At 50.8% G+C, this 21,147-nt stretch overlaps 1 protein-coding gene across 2 annotated transcripts in view; it reads right to left on the reverse strand.

Moving 5' to 3' along the window:
• Positions 1 to 134: 134 nt before the first annotated feature.
• Positions 135 to 21,147, reverse strand: part of OTUD7A (OTU deubiquitinase 7A) — a 293,684-nt gene continuing 272,671 nt past the window's right edge. For both annotated transcript variants that reach the window (XM_032259956.1, XM_032259957.1), the window contains exons 10-14: positions 13,049 to 13,176; positions 10,688 to 10,837; positions 4,591 to 4,705; positions 4,332 to 4,416; positions 135 to 1,888 (exon numbers count right to left, since the gene is read on the reverse strand). In XM_032259956.1, coding sequence (XP_032115847.1) covers positions 473 to 1,888; positions 4,332 to 4,416; positions 4,591 to 4,705; positions 10,688 to 10,837; positions 13,049 to 13,176 — 1,894 coding nt within the window. In that variant the 3' untranslated portion in view covers positions 135 to 472. The remainder of the gene's footprint in view (positions 1,889 to 4,331; positions 4,417 to 4,590; positions 4,706 to 10,687; positions 10,838 to 13,048; positions 13,177 to 21,147) is intronic.

Below are 21,147 nucleotides of genomic sequence, written 5' to 3' on the forward strand. Positions count from 1 at the left end.
GGTGGGGGGCGCGTTTCGCTTACCCCCTGGGGTGGCCCACCCCGCACCCAGGGGCCCCCCCATGGGAAAAAGGACCTCGAGGTTGTGAAAAAAAAAAAAAAAAAAAAAAAAAAAAAAAGGCAAAAAAAAGCATGTAAAACACTCCCTTCTAAAAACAAAGGGCTGCGAATTTCTTTATTTCTCTTATTGAGGAACAAAAATACTCTTGCAATGGCTATTGAGTTTCCACAGGTACGAGGCAGATGCTAGGCTAGCACACCCACTTCCAACAGTATGACTTGTTTCCTATCCGTCTACTACCTGAGTGGCGTCAGTGTAGGTTCAGGCACCATTAGGAAAGTTTGACCAAACACGTACACGGCACTGACCGAGGAGGCGCCGGCCTTCCGGTGGACCAGGGCATGTAAAAAAGACACCGACAGAATGGAAAAGAAATCCTCGAAGGGAGAACCTCGCCGCCCGCGCCGCGCCCTCACGGCCGGGCCCCGCGCGCCTCGCGCCGCCGCCGCAGCTCCTCGCGGTAGCAATAGGAGCAGTAGTGCTCGGTCTCCGCCCGCCCGTAGAACGCGCAGTTCTCGCGCTGGCAGCGCCGCTGCGCCGGCCCCGGGCTGCCCCGGCCGCACTCACCGTTCGAGCGCGACGCCGGCGCGTCGGCGTCGGCGAACTCCAGGCCGTCGCGCGCGGCGCCGAAGCCGTTGGTGTAGGTCTGCGACTTGTGCTCGGCCGCGCCCGCCGCCCCCGCCGCGCCCGGTAGGGACCCGGGCACCGCGCGCGCCAGCGACTCGACCGTGTTGACGGTGCGCAGGGCGGCGGCGCGCGCCGGGCTGTAGCTCTGCGACGACAGCGAGCGGTTCTGCTGCGGGTACGTGGCGCACGGCCGCAGCGCCCCCACGGCCGGCGCGCACGCCTCGTCCCGTGCGCCCGCCGCCTGCACGTGGATGACGCTCTGGCGCGCAGGCGCCGGGGGGCTGCGGCCCGGCACGTGTCCGCCGTTGCCCGCGCGCCGCACGCCGCCTCCCGGGGAGGCCGTGCCGCCCGCCGCCGCCCGCGCCGCCCGCCCCGCCGCGGGCCCGGGGCTCGGCCGCTCCTTGAGTTTGAGCACCAGCTGCGTGGGCGGGCCCGGGGACGCGCGCTCCGGGCCCGGCGCGCCCTCCGCCTCCGGTCTGCGCGGCGGCCGCTTGGCGGTGGAGGTGGAGGCGGCGGCGGCGGCGGCGGCGTCCCGGCGCCGCTGCTCCTGCTCGGCGCTGAAGCGCTCCTGCGCGCTGGTCAGGTAGTAGCCGATCATCTCCTCGTGGAACTGGTGCCGGTGGCTGGTGAGCAGCAGGCCGGCGAAGATGAACTTGCGCTCGCCCTGCATGGCGGCGCGCAGGATGTTGAGGCTCAGCTTCACGTCAGTGCTGTACTTCCAGGCGTCGCCCCGCGGCCCGCCGCCCTTCTCCGCCGGCGACGCGCCCGCCCTGTCCGTGGGCGACGGCGTGGTCTTCTCCGACGGCGGCGTGCTGGCCGACGCGCCCGACTCCTCCTTGCTGCCCTTGCGCGACTTGGCCTTCTTCTCCTTGCCGCGCTCGGCCGCGTCCCCATTCTTGCCGTTGGCAGAGTTGGCGCGGCCCATCTTGCCGTGCACCAGGCCGCCGAGGCCGCCCATGTTTTTCTTCAGCTTGATGCCCAGCGTCTTGCTGAAGCTGCCCAGCTTGTTGGCCACGGAGTCCGCACGCGTCTTGTCCTTCTCCTTGCGCTGCTTCTCCTTCTCCTTGTCTTTGCCGTTCTTGCCGTTATTGCTGTTGGAATTGCTGCACACCGAGTCGCGGTCTGAGTCCAGCGAGTCGGCCAGGGACTGCACATCCTCCCCTGCCGAGGCCGTGGGAGACTCCGGCTGTGCCAGGGGTGCCTGTGTGGAAAGGGCGGGCGGGAGAAGGTGGTTAGAGAAGAGCTGTCCACGCGGCGGCCGAGGAAGACGCACCTTGCCCTGTGTTGCCTTGGAGGCTGGGGCCCGCGAGCCTCACTGTCCCAGGGCTGTACGGAAGGAAAGGAGCGGACAGGATCCGGCTCTGATCTGCTGCAGTAATAAAAGGATGTAGGGACCGCTAATCTGCGTGTGTCTTCTGGCCAGGGAAGCTGAGGTGTACTCATTCTTCCTCTCTGGGGAACTCAGGTACTTGGTGGCTTGGAACCCTGAGTGGGGGAGTGGGGCAGGGTGCAGACACCCCACTTGGCCTTGGGCCCCAGAGCCTCGTCACAGTTTAGAGAGAACGATCAGGCCCAGACTCTGGCCTTCTCCCACTGTAGAGGCCGCCTGCTTGACCAGACATGGGTCCCAGGCTGGCCTCTGTAAAAGTGGAGGCCTTCGGGGCTGGGGTGGGGGGGAGGGCGGGGGAGAGTGTGGGGAGGGCTTTGGGCCTGCACAGAAGTGTCTCCCTTGAAAAGATGTCTCACCTGCTGACGTCAGGCAGGGGACAGAAACCTTGCACTCAACCTCATTCGTTGGATATTGGATCAAACACCCCCTTGTTTCAGGGATGCCAAATGGCTTCAGGGGTTCCCTTCTCAGTTTGGCAAGGTGGAGTGCTAAATTGCGAAGGGTTCTGAAATAGGCCTGGGCTCAGCAAAGATGATGTTCCCATTCCCAGAAAAGAGCGCTGTGGAGGTGGGGCGGGGTGGGGAGGACGCTGGGGAGCACACCTTTGATGAGACCCACTGATGTGGTCAGCCAGTCCGAGGAGGGCACGGCCATATCTGGGGCTGGGGGAACCTGAGAAAGGAGGTGGGAGGGCAGAGAGGCAGGCAGCACCTGCTGCTGCTCTGCAGGGGACCTCCCTGGGTGAGGAGAGAATTCTGATGGAGTGTCATTGGATGGGGGTGCAGGGCCCCTCATGCTGGCCCCTGGGTGCTGCAGGAACTGGTGCTTATACCTGAACAGGCTTCCCTGGCCTCCAGGGCATGAGCCTGGGAGAAGGCCCATTGCTCCCCAACTTTTGTCCCCCCCAGACCCCTCAAACAAGTCCAAGAAACGGTAACTATCTTGTGATCAGGCCATCCTGAAGCAAAGGTGAGCAGAACTGACTCTCACCACCTCCCATTCTGAAATTCCTTTCCCCTTCCCACCTGGGGTAGGAAGGTGTGAAATGTGTCAGACCAGTATGTGAGACACTAAAGGGTGGACACTTGGGCTGGGCCAGGAAGGGTGGTGCGCCTGGTGCTAGCAGGAGCGCACTGGGAGCCGGCTCAGGAGCCCCTGGCTGGAAGAACCCTTCTCACGGTTGTCTGCTGAGCACCCTGCATCTGGCTTGAAGGCACCAAGGCCTGGCAGCTGCAGGCAGAGCTACGCTTAGCCCGAGAGCCTTCTGATTCTAGATCCCGAGCCACTGCCATCACTTTCCATGTGGGTGCTAAAGAACAACCACAGCACCACGGGCATGCTCCAGGCCTCTGAGAGGCAGGACTCAGAGTGCCACCGACTGCCTGTCACTATGGCATCAGTAAAATGGCATAGCTGTCTCTGCGTCATGGAGCCCTGGAGGATGAAGTACGGGCAAAGGCTGGAGTCTGGGAGCACTGAACAGTGCCAGACCCGACTCCTTTACTCACGCCCTCCTTTACCCATTCCTTATGAGCCACACTTTATGCCTAAGTAAACGTCTGGAGAGACCAATTATTTGCAGGCTGCTTTTCACAAATCCTTTTCCCTGGCAGTTCCCTACTGAGATTTCAAAAATCACCAGATACTTAAAATGAATCCCTCAGCATCTGCAAGCAGGAGCAGCCCCAACCCTCTGGAGGCAGGTAGCCTCATGGGGCATGGGTCCCTCCCCTCACCTTCCTGCCAGCTGCACCCACCAGTGTACTGCTTCCGGGAGGGGAGGAAGGGGGCGCTGAGGAATGGCACTCTCAGCTCCCTGGCTTTTCTGAGGACCCACACAGTTTATAATTAATGTCTCTCTCCGGCAGCACATCATGTTCTGATCTCAGCAGAGATAGTTGTGTGTTTTGACTTGCCTGTCGTTTGTTTTCTGAGTGGGTGTGTTTATTCCTTCTGCAGAAAATAGGGGGACAAAAATCCCTTAACAGGAGTGCATGCTTGTGTGCACACACACCTACACATGTGTGTACACACCCACTGGGTCCAACCAGAGCTACTTCAAACCACAGCCAGGGTGGCCCCAGCTGCATGCAGCTGGGATGGCTAAGTCAAAGGGGATGGGGGGCTACTGGGCTGTGGGTATGGCTGGGGTGGGCGGCTGGGCAGGCATTCAGGAAGATGCATCCTGGCCGGGCTGGAGGTGAGCAGCCTGGACCTTGCCACCAGGTCTGGTCCCTGCACACGCCAGGCTCACCCGTGTCTCGGAGGGGATCCGGATCCAAGTCACATTCATGTAGCTGTGCAGAAGATTCAGCTTGGCTTCTAGTGAGAGGATAAGGCTGGCAAGAGAAGAAATACCCTATTGAAATGGTCTGAGCTGGCCCTTGTAGCACCCAACCCCCCTGCATGCCAGCCATCCCAGGAGGAGCAGGGGTGGTACAGCCTCTCCCCAGGACGCCCCAGCCATAGCCCTCCCTGTGGGCGCTGTGGGAAGCGGCAGAGTAGGGTCTTACTGGGCCAGCCGAGCGTTATCGTTGTCGTCTTTCCCCCACTCCCAGTCCTTGCCAGGATCCACTGCAAAGTGCAAAGGCAGCAGCTTGTGCTCAGAATCCGTCAGGGGGATCACGGCTGGAACAGAAGAGACAGAGCTGTGCTGGGAGCCCTGGCAGTCCCCAGGGAGGATGGGAAGGGCATTCCCAAGCCAGGTGTCCGGGTGACAAGTGCACTGAGTGGAGATCTACACAGATCTGTGCCAGCAGGAGCATGAAGACCATAGGTTTCAAAACCACTATTGCTGGTTTTTAAAATTTCATATTTACTGTGGACAGTGGAGAGCAGTTGGAAGCATCACCTAGACCCTGGGTCTCTGGGTCTGTCCAATGGCAGATACGCCATTGGACATCAGAATGGGTAAAAAGCTATTGCTATTTCTAGGAAAGACCTAGGCAGGCTAGGCACATTGTGAGAGGCCAGCTGGGGCCCAGCTCTCATCTCATCCCAGAGAAGGGCCGAATGTGCAAGTCAGGTGAGCAAGGGTGTTGCTGACCTCTACTGGTCTGTGACTTTGTGCCACAAGTCTATATTAGTGTCTGAGACCCATGGACGCACCTGCCCTTGCCCGTAGGAAGCTCGCCTGTGCTGGGGACAGATAAGCAGCTTAACAAACACCTCGTATCAGGTGGTGATGAGCCCTGGAAGGGTAAATAGCAGGCAGAAGGCAGTGATGGTGAAGCCTTTTTTGGGTGGGGGTCAGGGGATCCTTCTGAGGAGGTGACATGTAGGTGGAGATTGCCGTGGTTGTTTCTCAGAGGGATTTACTCATCACAACACCTCTGCAGTGAAACTCACCACCTGTGGGAAATCCTGGCTCACTCCAGAAGGGCTAGGGTGGAGGGGGTATCTACAGGTTTGGGATCTTCTAGGAGCTTCTGAGCTGCTGGGGGACTTGGTGAGAGGAGTCCCTGGGGAAATGGCTGACTCCTCCCAAGGGCATTGTCAGGGACAAAGGGCAGGAGGAAGTGGGAGATGGTCTCCCTAAGTCTGTCCTCAGAGCAAGCAGCAGCCTCCTCCATGGGCTCCAGTTAGCTCCCCTGCTTTGCTTCTTTGCTGGGGCTCATGATTCCTGGCAAGGGTGCCATGGCAAGAACAAATAGGCAAGGAAATAGATCAAATGGAAGGCTGAATACCCAATAGTTGATTTGGAAAGAAATTGGAAAAACTGACTCAATGCTGCCCTCCAGTGTTGCTTAAGAGGAAAAGTGGACACAGGTAATCCCCCCTCCCCCCGCACCACTTCTTTCCCAGCTTCCACAAATTGCCTATAAGGGAAAAATGCAGCTTTGCTGACCAATGACCAGCTCTGGGCTTTTCATTAATCTGGCTTGGGATTGGAAAGCACAGTGCTCTGGTTTGAGAGGTTGGGGCGGCTTGGCTTGGCTTCGCTGCAGCCTGTTGGGTTCTGCCTTGACGTGGCTGCCCTTCCCAGGGCTGAGCTGTAGGGTAGACACACCCAGGGAGGGCTGCAGGGCTGCTCAGGGACAGGTCTCCCTTGGGTGGTACCCAGCAGCCTGTCCCATAGTTCTGTGAGTCACTATGCAAACAGAGAAGGGGTTAGCCTCGCTTCCCACTCATGGGGCGGGGCATGGCAGAGGCGCTCCCCATGCCCAGAATAGAGCAGTGCAGCTCCTGGGAGTTCCAAGCCCCAGTGAACAGATGGGCCAAACCAAAGTGTCTGGGAAAATGACTCAAAAAGCGACATTTTAAATAAGCATCTCCCGATCAAGCAAATTCAGGAAATATTGTTCTAGAACAAGAATGATCTGTCAGAAGCAGTTCCTGTGGGAGCAGTTTGGACATTTTAGGTCTGGCGGGGTAGAGTTGCCATTGGAAAGCATCAGCCCAGCCGCCACTCCATGTCTTAGCCGCCCTGCCCCCAGCATTTAGGGTAAACAGGCACCTAGCAGCACCCATGGTCTGTAGGCAGAAGCAATGTGGGAAGTGCTGGCTGATGTGCTCAGATATGGGGGCCTCTCCCCACTCCCCTGCCATGGTGCCTGCGGAAGACGGCGGATCTCCACTTGAAGAGCTGCCTGCCAACCAAGAACACCCCTTTAGACTTCGCTTGTGTGGGAACCAGACTTCCATTGTGTTAAGCCACTGTGATTTTGGTTTGTTTGTTTCAGATAAACCACCTAAGCTAAGACAACAGCCCAGACAGTCACCCTCACCTCCCTATCATGGGGTTCCTGGGGACTCCTCAATGGTGGGGCTGGAACGGACTCTCTGGGCTGCCCAGGGCTCCAGTGCACGCTGGGAATACCCCTGAAGGTGCTAGTACCTCTCCACCTAGAAGGGCCTGGCAGCCTCATGGCCTCGATCTGGGTGGAGTGAAGGGCCAGGTACTGAGAGAGGCTCTACGGACACGCCTGCTCACAGTTGAAGACACGGAGGGACCAACAGGAAGGCTTCTCTGCAGAGGGTCAACGGCGGCCTGTGGTGAGGGCTGGGGCTGCAGAGCCCAGGGAGAGTTCTGGCCAGGAGGCCATGAAACAGGCCCTCCTCGTGAGCAGTGGCTGCTGGGGATGCCTCTGCCTGTCACTGCACACCCTGAGATTTCCCTATTGGAAACCTGCTTTACCAGCGGGGAGCAGCCACGCAGCGGCTTGCCCTCTGGTGGTAAATGTCTAGAACAGCAACTGCTTTTCAAAAATGAGCCTAGAAAGATGGGAAAGGTGTTTTGTTTTCGTTTTTGAAAGGCCTCTTTTATGTCTTTTAGCCTGGAAACAAATAGGCATCATCTCAGACTAGCCTGAATATATTCTGAGTACTTATTTTCTAAAAAAAAATCAAGATTTCTGGTTTTTGGCATGTGACAACATGCCAATCAAACACAAATACACAACTTATCTTTAACTCCCCGGACAGCTGAAGTCACAGGGGAGACGACTTACCCAAAATCTAAGAAAAGACAGCTGCCTCCAAGGAGAGACAGGAACGAGCTTAAGAGGGGCCAATTCAGCTGGACCCCAGTAAGACTAATTCAGCTAAAATGGTTAAAATGGTAAAGGAAGAGTATCAGCTAGTGAAATAATATGGTGCCCTGGGAGCTGAAGATATAAAGGAAATTCACATGCACTTGCAGGCTCTTCTCCACAGGACCTAGCCGGTTCTCCCAAAAAAGATCGGCAAGAATTCTGAGAAAGTGTCTCCATAGATATTTTCCATGTTATCTTTACCAAGGAACAAAAGCTTAAACGGCAGAGGGTAGGAAAGTGAACACTGGGTGCACTAAGGGTCATGTTCTCTGTTACTCTGATTCAGCATCTGTCTTAGGCAGGCACTACATCCCTGGATCTGGGGATGGGGGTGACCTTCCTCGGCTATTGTGACTAGACTGGTCCAAACCCAGACTCTAAAAACCTGGCAAAAAAAAAAAAAAAAAAAAAAAAGGCATGCATCATGCGTCTTTCCAGGAATGAAAGTGATTCACTGCAGTCTTTACTGTCCTACTTAAGATGTCTGGCTTTCAACAACAACAACAACAACAACAACAAAAACCTATGAGATGAAAGGAAAGATAAGAAAAAATCCAACACATCGATGAAAGACAAAGCAGTTGATAGAACAAGACTCAGATATGACATGTATTTAAACTATCAGACAAGGAATTAAAAATAACTAATTAACAAGGACTAATAGAAAACCTGGATACCATGCAAGATTTGATGGTTAATTTTAGCATAGAGAACAAGTCTATGAGAAATGATTAAATGAAAATGCTAGAAATGAAAAACACAATCATAGAGGTAAAGAATGATTTTGAGGGGCTGGTCAGTTGACTTCATATAGCTGAGCAAAGAATCTGGAAACCTCAAGACAGATTATTAGAAATTACACAAACTGAAACACAAAGAAAAAAAACGAGGCGGGAAACTGAACACAGTATATAAGAGCTGTGTGACAATATCAGGTAGCCTAAGTTCTGTGTAAATAAATCCCAGAAGAGAGAAAGAACAAGGCAAAATAAAATTTTAAAGAAATAATGGCTAAAAAGTTTTCAAAATTAATGACAACCATCAACACAGATCTAAGAAACTAAGAGAACACCAAGCAGGAAAAATAACAACAAAAATACTTCTATAATGGCATCTTAATGCTTCCGAAACCCAAAGACAAAAAGCAAGTCTCGAAGGCAGCCAGAGAAAAAAAAGGATACATTACATAGAGAGAAACAAAGATAAAAATCAAAGCAGACTTTTCATGGTAAGCCAGGCAAGCCAGAAGATAATGGAGTGACATTTTTAAAGTGCTGAAAGAAAAAAAAAAAAAACAACTGTTCATCTAGCATTCTATGCCAGCCAAAACATCTCTGAAACATGAAGAAGACATAAAGAGTTTATCAAACAAAAATGGGCAAATTAATTGCCTACAGACCTGAACTACAGGAGACGTTAAAAGTACAAGGAATATGTTACCAGTAGAAAATTGTATGTACACAATTAAGAGTGATGGAAATGGAATGAATGGATGTGAAAATTCATTTTTTTCTTCCTTTTAATTGCTCTAACAGATAACTGTAAAGCCAAGAGCAGCAGTATCAATAACAGATTTTGTAAAAATAAAATATCTGATAATAATAGAATGGGGGGAGGGACTGGTAATACACTGTTGTAATATCCTTATACAACATGTGAAGCAGAATAATCTTACTTAATATAGAATCTCATTCATTAGGCCAGGTGCGGTGGCTCACACCCGTAATCTCAGCACTTTGGGGGGCCAAAGCAGGTGAATCACCTGAAATCAGGAGTTTGAGACCAGCCTTGCCAACATGGTAAAACCCTGTCTCTACTAAAAATACACAAATTAGCCAGGCGTGGTGTTGTGTGCCTGTAATCCAGCTACTCCGAAGGCAGAGGCAGGAGAATTGCTGGAGCCTAGGAGGTGGAGGCTGCAGGGAGCTGAGGTTGCGCCACTGCACTCCAGTCTGAGTGACAGAGTGAGACTCCCTTTCAAAAGAAAAAAAAGAATCGCATTAATTAAATATGTTTGTTGTAAACCCTAGGGAAACCACTAACAATTAAAAATAGATACGGTGTCTGCTCTTCCTGGGGCCTGTAATCACTGTATCTATTAGCCTCTGTCACAGGGTGCTCTCTCTATAGGATGGGCAGGGCACCATGGCAGAGGGTGACACCTGGGCTTCACAGTGGGGGCCGGTGGTGTCCTGGGGCTTGACGTTCTGGAGTCTCCCACCTCCTGCCTCCCACCAGGGTCTGCAACTCTGAGGTCTGGGCAGCTCGCTCCAGCAGGCCTGAGCCTGCGGCTGTGGTGTGGCAGTCTCCTGTTTTGTGCTCAGGGGATGCGGGGTCCCATCCTGGAAGCTGCAGCCTCACTGTGATTTCCATGTCCCTCTCGCTGAGATGTGGTGTGACTTGAGAGCACAGCTGGGACTCTGTCCCACCCCCAGTGTCCCTTGAGGCACGGAGGGAGGGCTGCAGAGGTGAAGGTGTAAGGGGGCACATAGTCCATGACAAAGAGCATGACCATGGCACCTGCCCTGCAGTGGGTAGTGGGGACCTTGTGGGTGAATGTGCAGCCTGGCCACATGATGGTCTTGGAGGCAGGGACCTGCAGCACCCCAGGAGGACCCCAGCGGGCTGCTCTGGCTGTGAGGGAGCCACAGGCCCACACCACAGTGGCTCTGAGAGGTGGACTGGGACCAGATCCCACAATGAACTATGGTGGGCCATTGTTCATTAATATTTGCTCTTGAAGTTTTTTTCCCCCCTTTAATTTACATCTAAGACCAATTACGTTTCTATAAAATATGTATTCATGTGAAAGAGAAAACAGTAAAAGCTATTTAAGGGTGGGATTTCTTTGTTTAGTATTTTAAAGATAATGTTGTCTGTAACACTGATATTTTCAATGAAAACATTTACACATACATAAGGTAATTTTATGCAAAAACCGTCACTGCTGAGTGTGCACAGGTGTGCTTCTAAGGGGAGGTCCCCACAGTCCACCTCCCTATGCAACGGGGTCCCTTCTGATGGCTCCGCCCCCGCCCCAGGGCCCTGCACGCACTCCTTCGGGAGCCGGGCATACCTTGTTCTCTTTGCTGGTCTCTCTGTTCCATGGACACAAGGGCAGAGAAATGCGCTTGATCATAGGCCAGAACCAGAGGCGAGCAGTGACATCTGTTGGGAGGGACCTCCAAGGGCAGGTAGATCCCTCCGAATGGGATGGGTGCGAACGCTGTGGACACAAACCAGGGTAAAGGTGTGAGGAGCAGGCAGCCCCAGCTGGGAGGGGAGGCTCCTGCATCCCTGTCCCTCACTATCCTAGGATGCTCCGTGGAGGAGCAGAGGGACGGGGGCGGGGGAGGGGGAGAGGGGCAGATGGAGGCGGTGCTGAGCATTTCCAGAGTCATCTGCCTGCCCCAGGACTCCTGCTGCCCTGAGACCTGCACAGGTGTTCAGGAGCCCGGGGCTGGGATGAAACTGTCACCCAGGATGGTCAGAGCAGCTGCAGCCTGGAAGCCCGCGGTTTTCTGGATGCACCTCTTCCTCTCCTAGTGTTTGGTAACGCATTTGTATACAACACAGTATCTACACTTCTCAAGGGCATATTTGTTCTATATTTTGAGAACCCCTTCTGTTTAATCTGAAGGAACCAGCCAGAGAGGTCCAGGACCAAGCTGTAAGTCAGATGGGAAATGAGAATCAGAGGGGTCAAGTCCTTCAGTGACAGGGACACAATCTCACTCATTTCCTGACTCACAAAAAAGAGGGCAGAGGCCAGGCATGGTGGCTCATGCCTGTAATCCCAGCACTTTGAGAGGCCGAGGTCAGGAGTTTGAGACCAGCCTGGCCAACATGGTAAAGCCCAGTCTCTACTAAACACGTGCACCCCACCCCCGCCCCCGCAACCGCAACACACACACAAATTAGCCAGGTGTGATGGCATGTGCCTATAGTCCCAGCTACTCAGGAGGCTGAGGTGGGAGAATCACTTGAACCCAGGAGTCAGAGATTGCAGTGAGCGGAGACCACGGCATTGCATTCCAGCCTAGCAGAGTGAGACTCCCTCTTTAAAAAAAAAAAAAAAAAAGGGCAGAAAAGCCTAAAACCCTCACCAAAATAGAGTAACTTCTGGAAGCATCTGTCCTAAAGGAGCATCTGCTTTTAGGTCATAAAACGCCTTGCCTTTTGGCCCCAGAGTCAGTGAATTGCTGCACCCCTTGAGCAGAATTCAGGGATGGTAATTTCAGGCACGTCTTTGATGAACTCTTAGTTCCTCCCCACCCTCACTTTTTCTAAAGCAGATCACTGTGGTTCTGCCCACAGGAGAGTCTCATTGAGAGGCGGCAGGGTGGGGCACCCTGCAAGAGAGCTGTGAGTAGAACGGTAGGAAGCATGGACCTTCCCCCATCCCACAACTCAGAGATCTGATCCGGCAGAGATCAGATCAGTCCTGGGCTTACACAGCAGGGCCCTGATGCACGTCCCAGCGCTGCACGGAGAGCTGAGGCCTCAGCAGGCCTGCGTCCCTGAGCCACACAGGGAAGGAGGCAGGCCAGGCAGGACCTGTGTCCTTCTAGTTCCCGGGCTACGCCATCATCGTGGCCACATCAGATTTTTTTAAGGCGGCTGTGATTTAGCATGAAGAGTCACATCCTGATTTGTAGGACTCCCTGGAAGACCTGTGACTTTTGTGAAGGTGCAGGGGTAAATTCACACTGGGCTGGAGGGATGCTCTGGGCAGCTGCATGCTGGAAGCAGGACAGGCTTTGGAAGACCGTCCCTGCCCTGGGCTGATCCCTGCTGGGGACACTGCCCAGCCTCTCTGGGCTTCAGTTTCATCTCTGTAAAGTGGGAAGGGTGGTGTACATCCTTGGAGGCTGTGGCTAGGACTGAATGGAGGAACATTTGAGGAGAGGTCGTGCACAGGGTGTGGCTTTCGGTGGGCCGGCCATAAACTGCCCTTGCCTCTTTCTCTGCCAGTTTCTGATTCTACCACAGTCTTGCCTAGTGACTCTATGCATTCTGTCTTCCTTTATTTTGGGTGAAAAAGCCACTGTCTTCAACCCACACATAACCTGTGGAGGGGCGGGAAGGCACCTGGGGGACCGAGTGCCTCCAGGACATGGCCCAGGGCTGCTGGAGGGGTGTGGGCTGTCTCCTGTGCCCTACACACATGACAGGAGACAGGAACCCCTCTGGGCTTCGTCCTGGTCCTCACACAACCAGATTTCTCCTGGCCACTTGCTGTTGACAGGCAGGGCAGCTGGTCAAGAGCAGTCCCTGCTGCCATCAAGGAGGCAAAAGAAACAGGTTGAGTAGATCTTTGCACAGAGTGATGCTCTGTGGCCTCTGGGAGCTCGACCTTGCATGTGCTGCCTGCCCTTTAGCTGGGATGCTAGGCTTCCTGGGTCATGAACACAGCACATCTCTTTGAGGAACTTACCTTCTCCACCTGAGTCTCTTAACATTGTATCTGCCACAACAACAATGGGTCTTCTTAATATATGGGCGAGGACAAACACATGGAACTCTTCCAGGCTCTCGTACACGGGGTCCTCAGAGTTGTCCACACTGTGAAACAAAACAGAGCCAGTCGGTCACTGACTAAATCAGGGTGGAGGATGGGGAAAGTGGGGGCTGCTTTATGCAGGGGCTGAGCCCTCCCCACTCTGGATCTCATCTTCATGGACCCCGGCAGCCGCACCATCCCGGGCCACTTCTCATGCCATCCGCCGTGGCAAACACACAGGTCCCAGCTCCCTAACCCCACCGTGGGAACAGTCTCAGAAGACGAGTTGGAGAGGGCCCGCAGGTGAGGGGTGCTGGCCACTGTGAAGGTGAGTCTCTCCGCAGGCGGAGGCGGCCCACCAGAGCCTGTGGCAGCAGGGCTGCTGGTTCTCTGGAGTGTTTCACAAGGAAGCAGTGGGAACTGGAGGGATGGAGGGTTCCTCTCTGTTCATTTCCCTGGGCACATCTCATGGGCGGGGGGGTCATTACCACCAAGATCTGAGGGGCCTTCTAGAAGACGCTTGCCCCAGTGGAAGAGAACAGTGAGAAGGCTGTCTGGATTTTGATCCAGAGCTGGAGGGATGCAATGTGAATGTGCAGTCCAGGTGGCCCAGACCCTCCCCATCATGCCCCAGGCTCATGACTGATGCTCAGGGAAAGAGCAGGCTCAAAGATGCTTCCACTTCTAAGACGTTTGGGCAGACGGCAGCAGCCTTGATGTCCCCCCACAGCAGGGACACCCAAAAGGGAGGCGCACATTGAGAGGAAAGGCAGAGCTCACAGCATTACTGGGCCTCGGCTACACCTGCAGTGCCTGCCAGCTGAGGTGGCAGTACCCAGCCCCAAGACTCCCAGAGGTGGCTCTCAGGCTTGTTCCTGAGTGTCTGAGGAAAGCCCAGAATTAGCTGAGGGAGTCCGTGAGGACAGCGGCAGGTGGGGCCAGGGCCGGCAAATGTGGCCCCTGGCATGGCCTGGAGAAAGAGCTTCCTAGGTTCCTGGGCACAGTTCCCAGCCACCTGCTTCACTGACTTCCGGAAAGCAGGCTGTGAATACTAGGGAATGCATTACCATCACCTGGGAAATTTTGGATACATACTACCTGTATTTTTTTTCTTGTTTATTCTTTTTCTTATGATTCGATTTACTTTTATTTTTGAGACAGAGTCTTGCTTTATTACCCAGGCTAGAGTGCAGCGGCATGATCTCGGCTCACTGCAACCTCTGCCTCCCAGGTTTAAGCAATTCTCCTGGCTCAGCCTCCCAAGAAGCTAGGATTACAGGCATTTGCCACCACCCCCAGCTAATTTTTTTTTTGTATTTTTAGTAGACATGGGATTTCACCATGTTGGCCAGGCTGGTCTCGAACTCCTGGCCTCAAGTTACCCGCCAGACTTAGCCTCCCAAAGTGCTGGGATTACAGGTGTGAGCCACCATGTCCAACCCAATTTACTGTGTTTTAACACTTCAAAAAATTGGCAGCAATCAAAACCTCAAAGAACAGTTGTGCACACATAGTAAAAAGAGCTTTTGTTTCCCTGAACCATTTGAAAATCAATAGCCAGCCTGGGGCCCCATCACCCTGGAAGCTTCTTGCTCATTCTCTATGAACCGAACATCCTCCTACACAACCACCACACAGCCATTAACATATAACACGGTTATATGCAACCACCCGACCCCACACGTGTGTGCCAGTTGTCTCAATAAAGCCTTTAGAACAAAGGTTCCTGTTCGGGGTCACGTGCTGCATTCAGTAGTGGTGTCTCGTTCGTCTTCGTCACCTGGAATACTTCTCAGGAAATCCTTGACTTCCATGACCTTGACCCTTTTGAAGATTGCAGACTAGGTATTTTGTAGAATGTCCTTCATGAGGGTTTCTCTATTTCTTCATGGTTAGACTGGATTGGGTCAAGCTGATTCCTTCTTGTGACATCTTGTCAGGTTGTGTGAATTGCAGATTGTCCCATCACTGGTGAGGCTCACCTGGACCGCTCCTTAAGGTCATCTCCCAGGCCTTGCCCCTGCAGAGCTACTAATTTCCCCTTTGAAATTAACAAGCATTTTGTGGGGAGGAACTTGAGCCTATGCAAATACTCCATTCCTCACCAAATCTTTATATGTTTAGGGGTATCACTATGGGATTTTGGCTTTCTATTTTATTCAATGGGTTATAATCCATTAGTGTGATTATCTGGATGCTCAGGTGCTCCTTAATGTGGTCAGTGTGGCTTTTCTAAAGCTGGATCTGTGTCCTTATGACATCTTCATCATTTCTTTTTGTTTTGTTTTTTGAGACAGGGTCTCACTCTGTTGCCCTGGCTGGAGTGCAGTGGTGAGATCATAGCTCACTGCAGCCTCGAACTCCTGGGCTCAAGTGAGCCTCCCATTTTGGCCTTTCAAGTAGCTGGGACCACAGGGCACCACTATGACCAGAAAACTTTTCATTTCTGTAGAGACAGGGGTTTCCCTATGTTGCCAACACTGGTCATGAACTCCTGGGTGCAAGTGATCCTCCTGTCTCAGCCTCCCAAAGTGCTGGGATTACAGGTGTCAGCCACTGTGCCGAGCTCTCATCATTTCTTAGAGCACTTTCTTGCTTCTTGGTGCAAAAAGATGGTTCAAGTTCATACTCACACATGGATACATACTTGCATGTTTATTTTCATCTTTCTCTCCCTCTCCATGTTTATTTATTTTCATCTTTCTCTCCCTCTCAATATTTATAGAAAACCTTGAGTTCATTGATACCTCCAATTCCAATCCAACCCCACAAAGTTAATTCTACTTGTAACTTTCTTCACTTACCATGAGAAAACTTGTTTGTATTCATTCTAAAGAATTTCCTTATTTAATCAATCTTCCCTATGTCAGCTATCTCCTCCTCTGCTCCCCCTCCCCGAGGTGGCCCTTTACCTGTTTGGCTGACATCTGGCTCTGGCCCCTGGTGTCCTCCCATCCCCCACCCATTCCAGATGCCACCTTGCTTTGACCCACCTAATGGCTTTAGAACTTACTTTTTCATTGAGGAAGGAAAGGAAAGTAGAAAAGGAATGTTTTAAGTATGTATTGACAGGGATACATGTTCACACATACACACACACGTTTTATGCCAGGTCTAAACAGGGCACTCCTGGGTGTGCATTTTGAAACATCCCAGGTGATTGGCCTGCGTAGCCACAACTGAAAGCCAAGCTGCGGTGCCTGGGGGTCAAATGCTTCTGGAAGTTGCTTGTTTGTCCCTGTTGCCTAGCATGTGCTGAGTGCCAGCAAGTGAATGGTTGAACAAGATAATGAACAGCACAGGAGGAGAGAACATGGAGTTACAACCTGCACACCTGGAGAGAGAAATACCCCACTTAGAAATGTGGAGCACAGATGATCAAATAAGAAATTACCAGTTATTTTCTGCATTTATGGAGATGATCATATCGTTTTTCTTCTTAATTCTGTTTATGTGATATATCACATTTATTGATTTGTGTATGGCAAATCATCCTTGCATCCCTGGAATAAATCCCACCTGATCATGGTGTATTATCTTTTTGATGTCCTGTTATATTTGATTTTCTGGTATTTTGTCAAGGATTTTTGCATTCAATACAATTCAGCATCACTTCATGATGAAAATCCTCAACAAACTAGGCATAGAAGGCACATATCTCAACATAATAAGAGTCATATATGACAAACCCACAGCCAACGGCATACTTCATGGGGACAAGTCGAAAGCCTTTCCTTTAAGGACTGGAACAAGATGAGGGTGCCCATTCTCACCACTGTTATTCAAGAGAGTACTGGAAGTGGCTGCAGAGCAGTCAGGCAAGAGACAGAAACAAAAGGCATCCAAATTAGAAAAGAAGAAGTCAAATCATCCCTTTGTTGATGATATGATTTTATAATTAGAAAACCATAAAGACTCTACCAAAAACCTCTTATATTTGATACATGAATTTAGTAAAGTTTCATACTGAAAGCAGTAGCATTTCTATGTACCAGTAACCATCTAGCTGAGGACTAAATCAAGGAGGCAATCCCATTTATATTAGCTACAAAAATATCGAGGAATATATTTAATCAGGGAGGTGAAAATCTCTATAAGGAGGACTACAAAAACATGGAAGAAAAAAATTGTAGATGACACATATGAATGGAAAAACATCTCATGCTCATGGATTGGAAGAATCAACATCATTAAAATGAATATGTTGCTACAACAATCTACAGATTAAATACAATCCCTATCAAGTTACCAATGTCATTTTTCACAGGATTAGGAAAAAACAATAAATTTCCTATGGAACTGAAAAAGAGCCTGAATAGCCAATGGAATCCTAAGCAAAAAGAACAAAGCTGGAGGTGTAATATTATCTAATTTCAAATGGTACTACAAGGTTATAGTAAACAAAACAGTATGATAGTGGTACAAAAACAGACACACAGACCAATGGGACAGAATACAGAACCTATTAATGAAGCTACATACTTACAACAAGCTGATCATCAACAACACCAACCAAAATATATACTGGGAAAATGACACTATTCAATAAATAGTGCTGGGAAAATTGCATAGCCATATGCAGCTCAACAAGAAAAACAAATAACCCCATTAAGAAGTGGGCAAAGGACACGAACAGATATTTTTCAAAGGCACACATACAAATAGCCAAACATATGAAAACATACTCTACATCACTAATTACCAGACAAATGCAAATTAAAACCACGGTGTGGTACCATCTTACAATGGTCAGAATGGCTACTACTAAAAAGACTAAAAACAATATGTTGATAAGGATTTGGTGAAAAGGACACATATACTGTTGGGAGGAATGTAAGTTCATACAACCTTTATGGAAAACACTGTGGAGATTTCTCAAAGAACTAAAAATAGAACTACCACTCAATCCAGCATTCCCACTACTAGGTATATACCCAAAGGGAAATGAATCATTATATCAAAAAGATACCTGCATGTTTACTGTAACACTATTCACAATGGCAAAGATATGGAATCCACCTTAGTGTCCATCAATGTAGGATTAGATAAAGAAAATGTTATACACACACACACACACACACATACACACACACCATGGAATATGACTTAGCCATAAAAAAGAATGGAATGGTATATTTTGCAGCAACATGGAAGGATATGGAGGCCATTATCCTCAGTGATATAACTCAGAAACAGAAAGTCAAATACCTCATGTTCTCACTTATAGCTGGGGGCTAAACAATGCATACATATGGACAGGCAGAGTGAAATAATAGTGGAGACTATGACAGGCCAGAGGGTTCGAGGGGGTGAGGACTGAAAAATTACCTATTGAGTACCATGTTGGATAATGGGTACACTAAAAGCCCAGACTTCACCACGATGCGATTTTGCATGTAAGAAACGTGTACTTGTATCCGCTAACCATATTTAAATAAACAACAAAATAAACAAGAAACTATCAGTACAGTGATAAAAGGTGGATTCTTTAGACAAGAAGGTCAAGGAAGTTTCCTACTTGAGAACCAACCCTAGATAAAGAATGAACTTTGGTCTTATTTTCAATTAGAAATATCTTTAAAAATTTGAGCTGGGTCCCACATCTGCAAAGTGAGGACACCTTACGTTAGCAGATGCTCTTTCTGCTTAGTCTGCTGACGGAAATCATGGCACCTTCAGGAATATACATAAGTATGCCTCCTTTCCTGCATAAGGCCAACCCATGGCCCAGGACCACCAGGTTGTGATGTGGGCACCTCCCAAGAATAAAATGCCTCTTGCTTTCCCTCAAAGATTGGCTGAAATTGACAACTCTCAGACTGTGTGTTAGGAAATTGCTTGGGATTCTAGCTACTTCTGAAAAAGTTTAATAAAAAGAAATGCAGCAAACACATTGTCAGTGAAATTTCAGATACTAAACTACAAAGAGAAAGCAGAGAGATTAGCATGTGGGAAAAGTAAGGACCTAGACAGATGATGCCCTGGGGGCTGCCAAGGGGTCCCCCAAACAGCCCCCCTTCCTCTGCTTTCTTTTCCTCTTTGTCCGTTTGACTGGCCTCTCAGCTTCCACTTAACCCATCTCATCAAACAGAAAACAAATAAATGGTTCTTTTAAAAGTTTAAAGAACAAAAATGATTTTCAACATAAATCAAGATAAGTTGTTGATTCCTACTCCTCATGCCTGGTCTGCATTTGTCAAGAGTGTGGGGTTATGTTTTTTGGTCAGTTCTAAGTTCAGATTCTGGCTTTGTATCTTTCAGGCTGAGGGACATTGGGAGCTAACCTGTGATGGTTAATAGTATGTGCCAACTTGATTGGACTAACGGGTGCCCAGATAGCTGGTTAAATGTTATTTCTGCATGTGTCTGTGAGGGCATTTTGGATGAGATTAGCATTTGAATTTCTGGAGAGCAGAAAGCAGAGAGCCTTCACCAATGTGGGTGGGCCTCATCCCATCTATGCAGGGATGGGAACAGAAGAGTGGAGGAAGACGGAATAACTGAACCTGACTGTTTGAGCTGGGACATGGACTTTCTGCCTTTAGCACTTGTGGTTCTTAGGCCTTCAGATTCAGACTGGATCCACACCATCAGTTCTCCAGCTGTTGGGCCTTTGTACTACACCACTGGCTTTCCTGTGTCTCCAGCTGGCACATGGCAGATCATGGGAATTCTCAGACACCATTATCATGTGAGCCAATACCTACCGTAAATCTCTTAATATATGTCTTTTATTGGTTCTGTTTCTCTGCAGAACCCTGACTAATGCATTATCTAATTACCTCTCAGCCTCCTTATCTGTGATTGATGATAATGACAGCTTCATAGACCTGCCTGACACATAACATGGGCTCAGTAGATGACACTGTTCAAATTCCCATCTGACCTCACTAACTCTTCCCCAAGCCCTAGGGAAGGCCTGGTTCTTTCCACATGGCTGGGGCCTGGCCAATGTGAGTCCTGCTGGGAGGCAGAGAGAAAGCAGGTCTTAGCTAATGCCCAAGCCTGGCCTCTGGTCCCTTCTGACCCCTTTGTGACTTAGTCACTTTCTGGGAAAGTAACAGGTTTAAAATGACTCCAGGTCATCGTCTGTGTCAGGGACCAATAGAACAGGGGCTGCCCCATCTGTCTCCATACCAGGGGCTTTTAGAGCAGAACACAGTGACCGCACTACGCCCCTTTCCTCTCCTCTGGGGGGAACAGGTTCTGGGAAAGCCAGGCTGGGATGAAGAAGGCCATCATAGTTCCTCTTGCCATTGTGCCTGCAAACTCTCCCTTGACTTGCTCTTTCCTATTCCTGGGTGATACTCTGGAAATTCTGTGTGGTTCTTCTGGTCACTTTTCTGTGCAGAGGGCTATCAGCCCCGAGCTTGAGCCTCCTGTAGACTGGGTTAGCTGCCATCTGGCTTCTCTGTTTCACCCTTTGCTTCCTCCTCTTCCGTGGCTGCCGTCTGTGTCCCTTGTGGCACTAGCACAGGCAAAGAGGGACAGGAGGGTAGCCAAGTCTTTCTTGCCTGTTTTCCTTCAGGACCCGCTGGGCTCACTGGAGGTCCCAGTGCTGGCCTGCTGTCTGAGGAAGTGCTTTTGTAGGTCTTCAGAGCTCTCTGCCAGTTGAGGGGCTGTGTCCTCAGGTCCCTGGGCTGCAGTGGTGGCTTCTCTCACTGACTGCTTGTGTCTACCCTCAGCCCTGGCCTCCGGGGCTGGCTTTCTGTGTGGTTCCCACTGTAGGTGAGTCCTGAAGCCAGCCTACTGGGGCCTCCTCCCTGAATCCATTCCTGGCCCTTGGGCAGCATGCAGGATCCTGGCCTCACAGCCCCTATGGCCATCTGTCCTGGCCTGCACAGCCCGCCATGCCCCCGTGATCCCCACGCTTGCCAGCTTCTGCCTTCAGGCCCTTCAAGCAGGCATCAGAAACTCATCCCTGCAGCCCTCAAGCCCCAGAGATGCTGTCCCACACCTCTCAGCTCAACATGGAGAGGGAAGACAGGGGCAAAAGGCGGAGCACACTGTGCTTGCACAAAGGCCTCTTTTGT

This window comes from Sapajus apella, unplaced genomic scaffold (genome assembly GCF_009761245.1).
Source record: "Sapajus apella isolate SASKATOON/1434 unplaced genomic scaffold, GSC_monkey_1.0 scaffold113, whole genome shotgun sequence".
Taxonomy (NCBI): domain Eukaryota; kingdom Metazoa; phylum Chordata; class Mammalia; order Primates; family Cebidae; genus Sapajus; species Sapajus apella.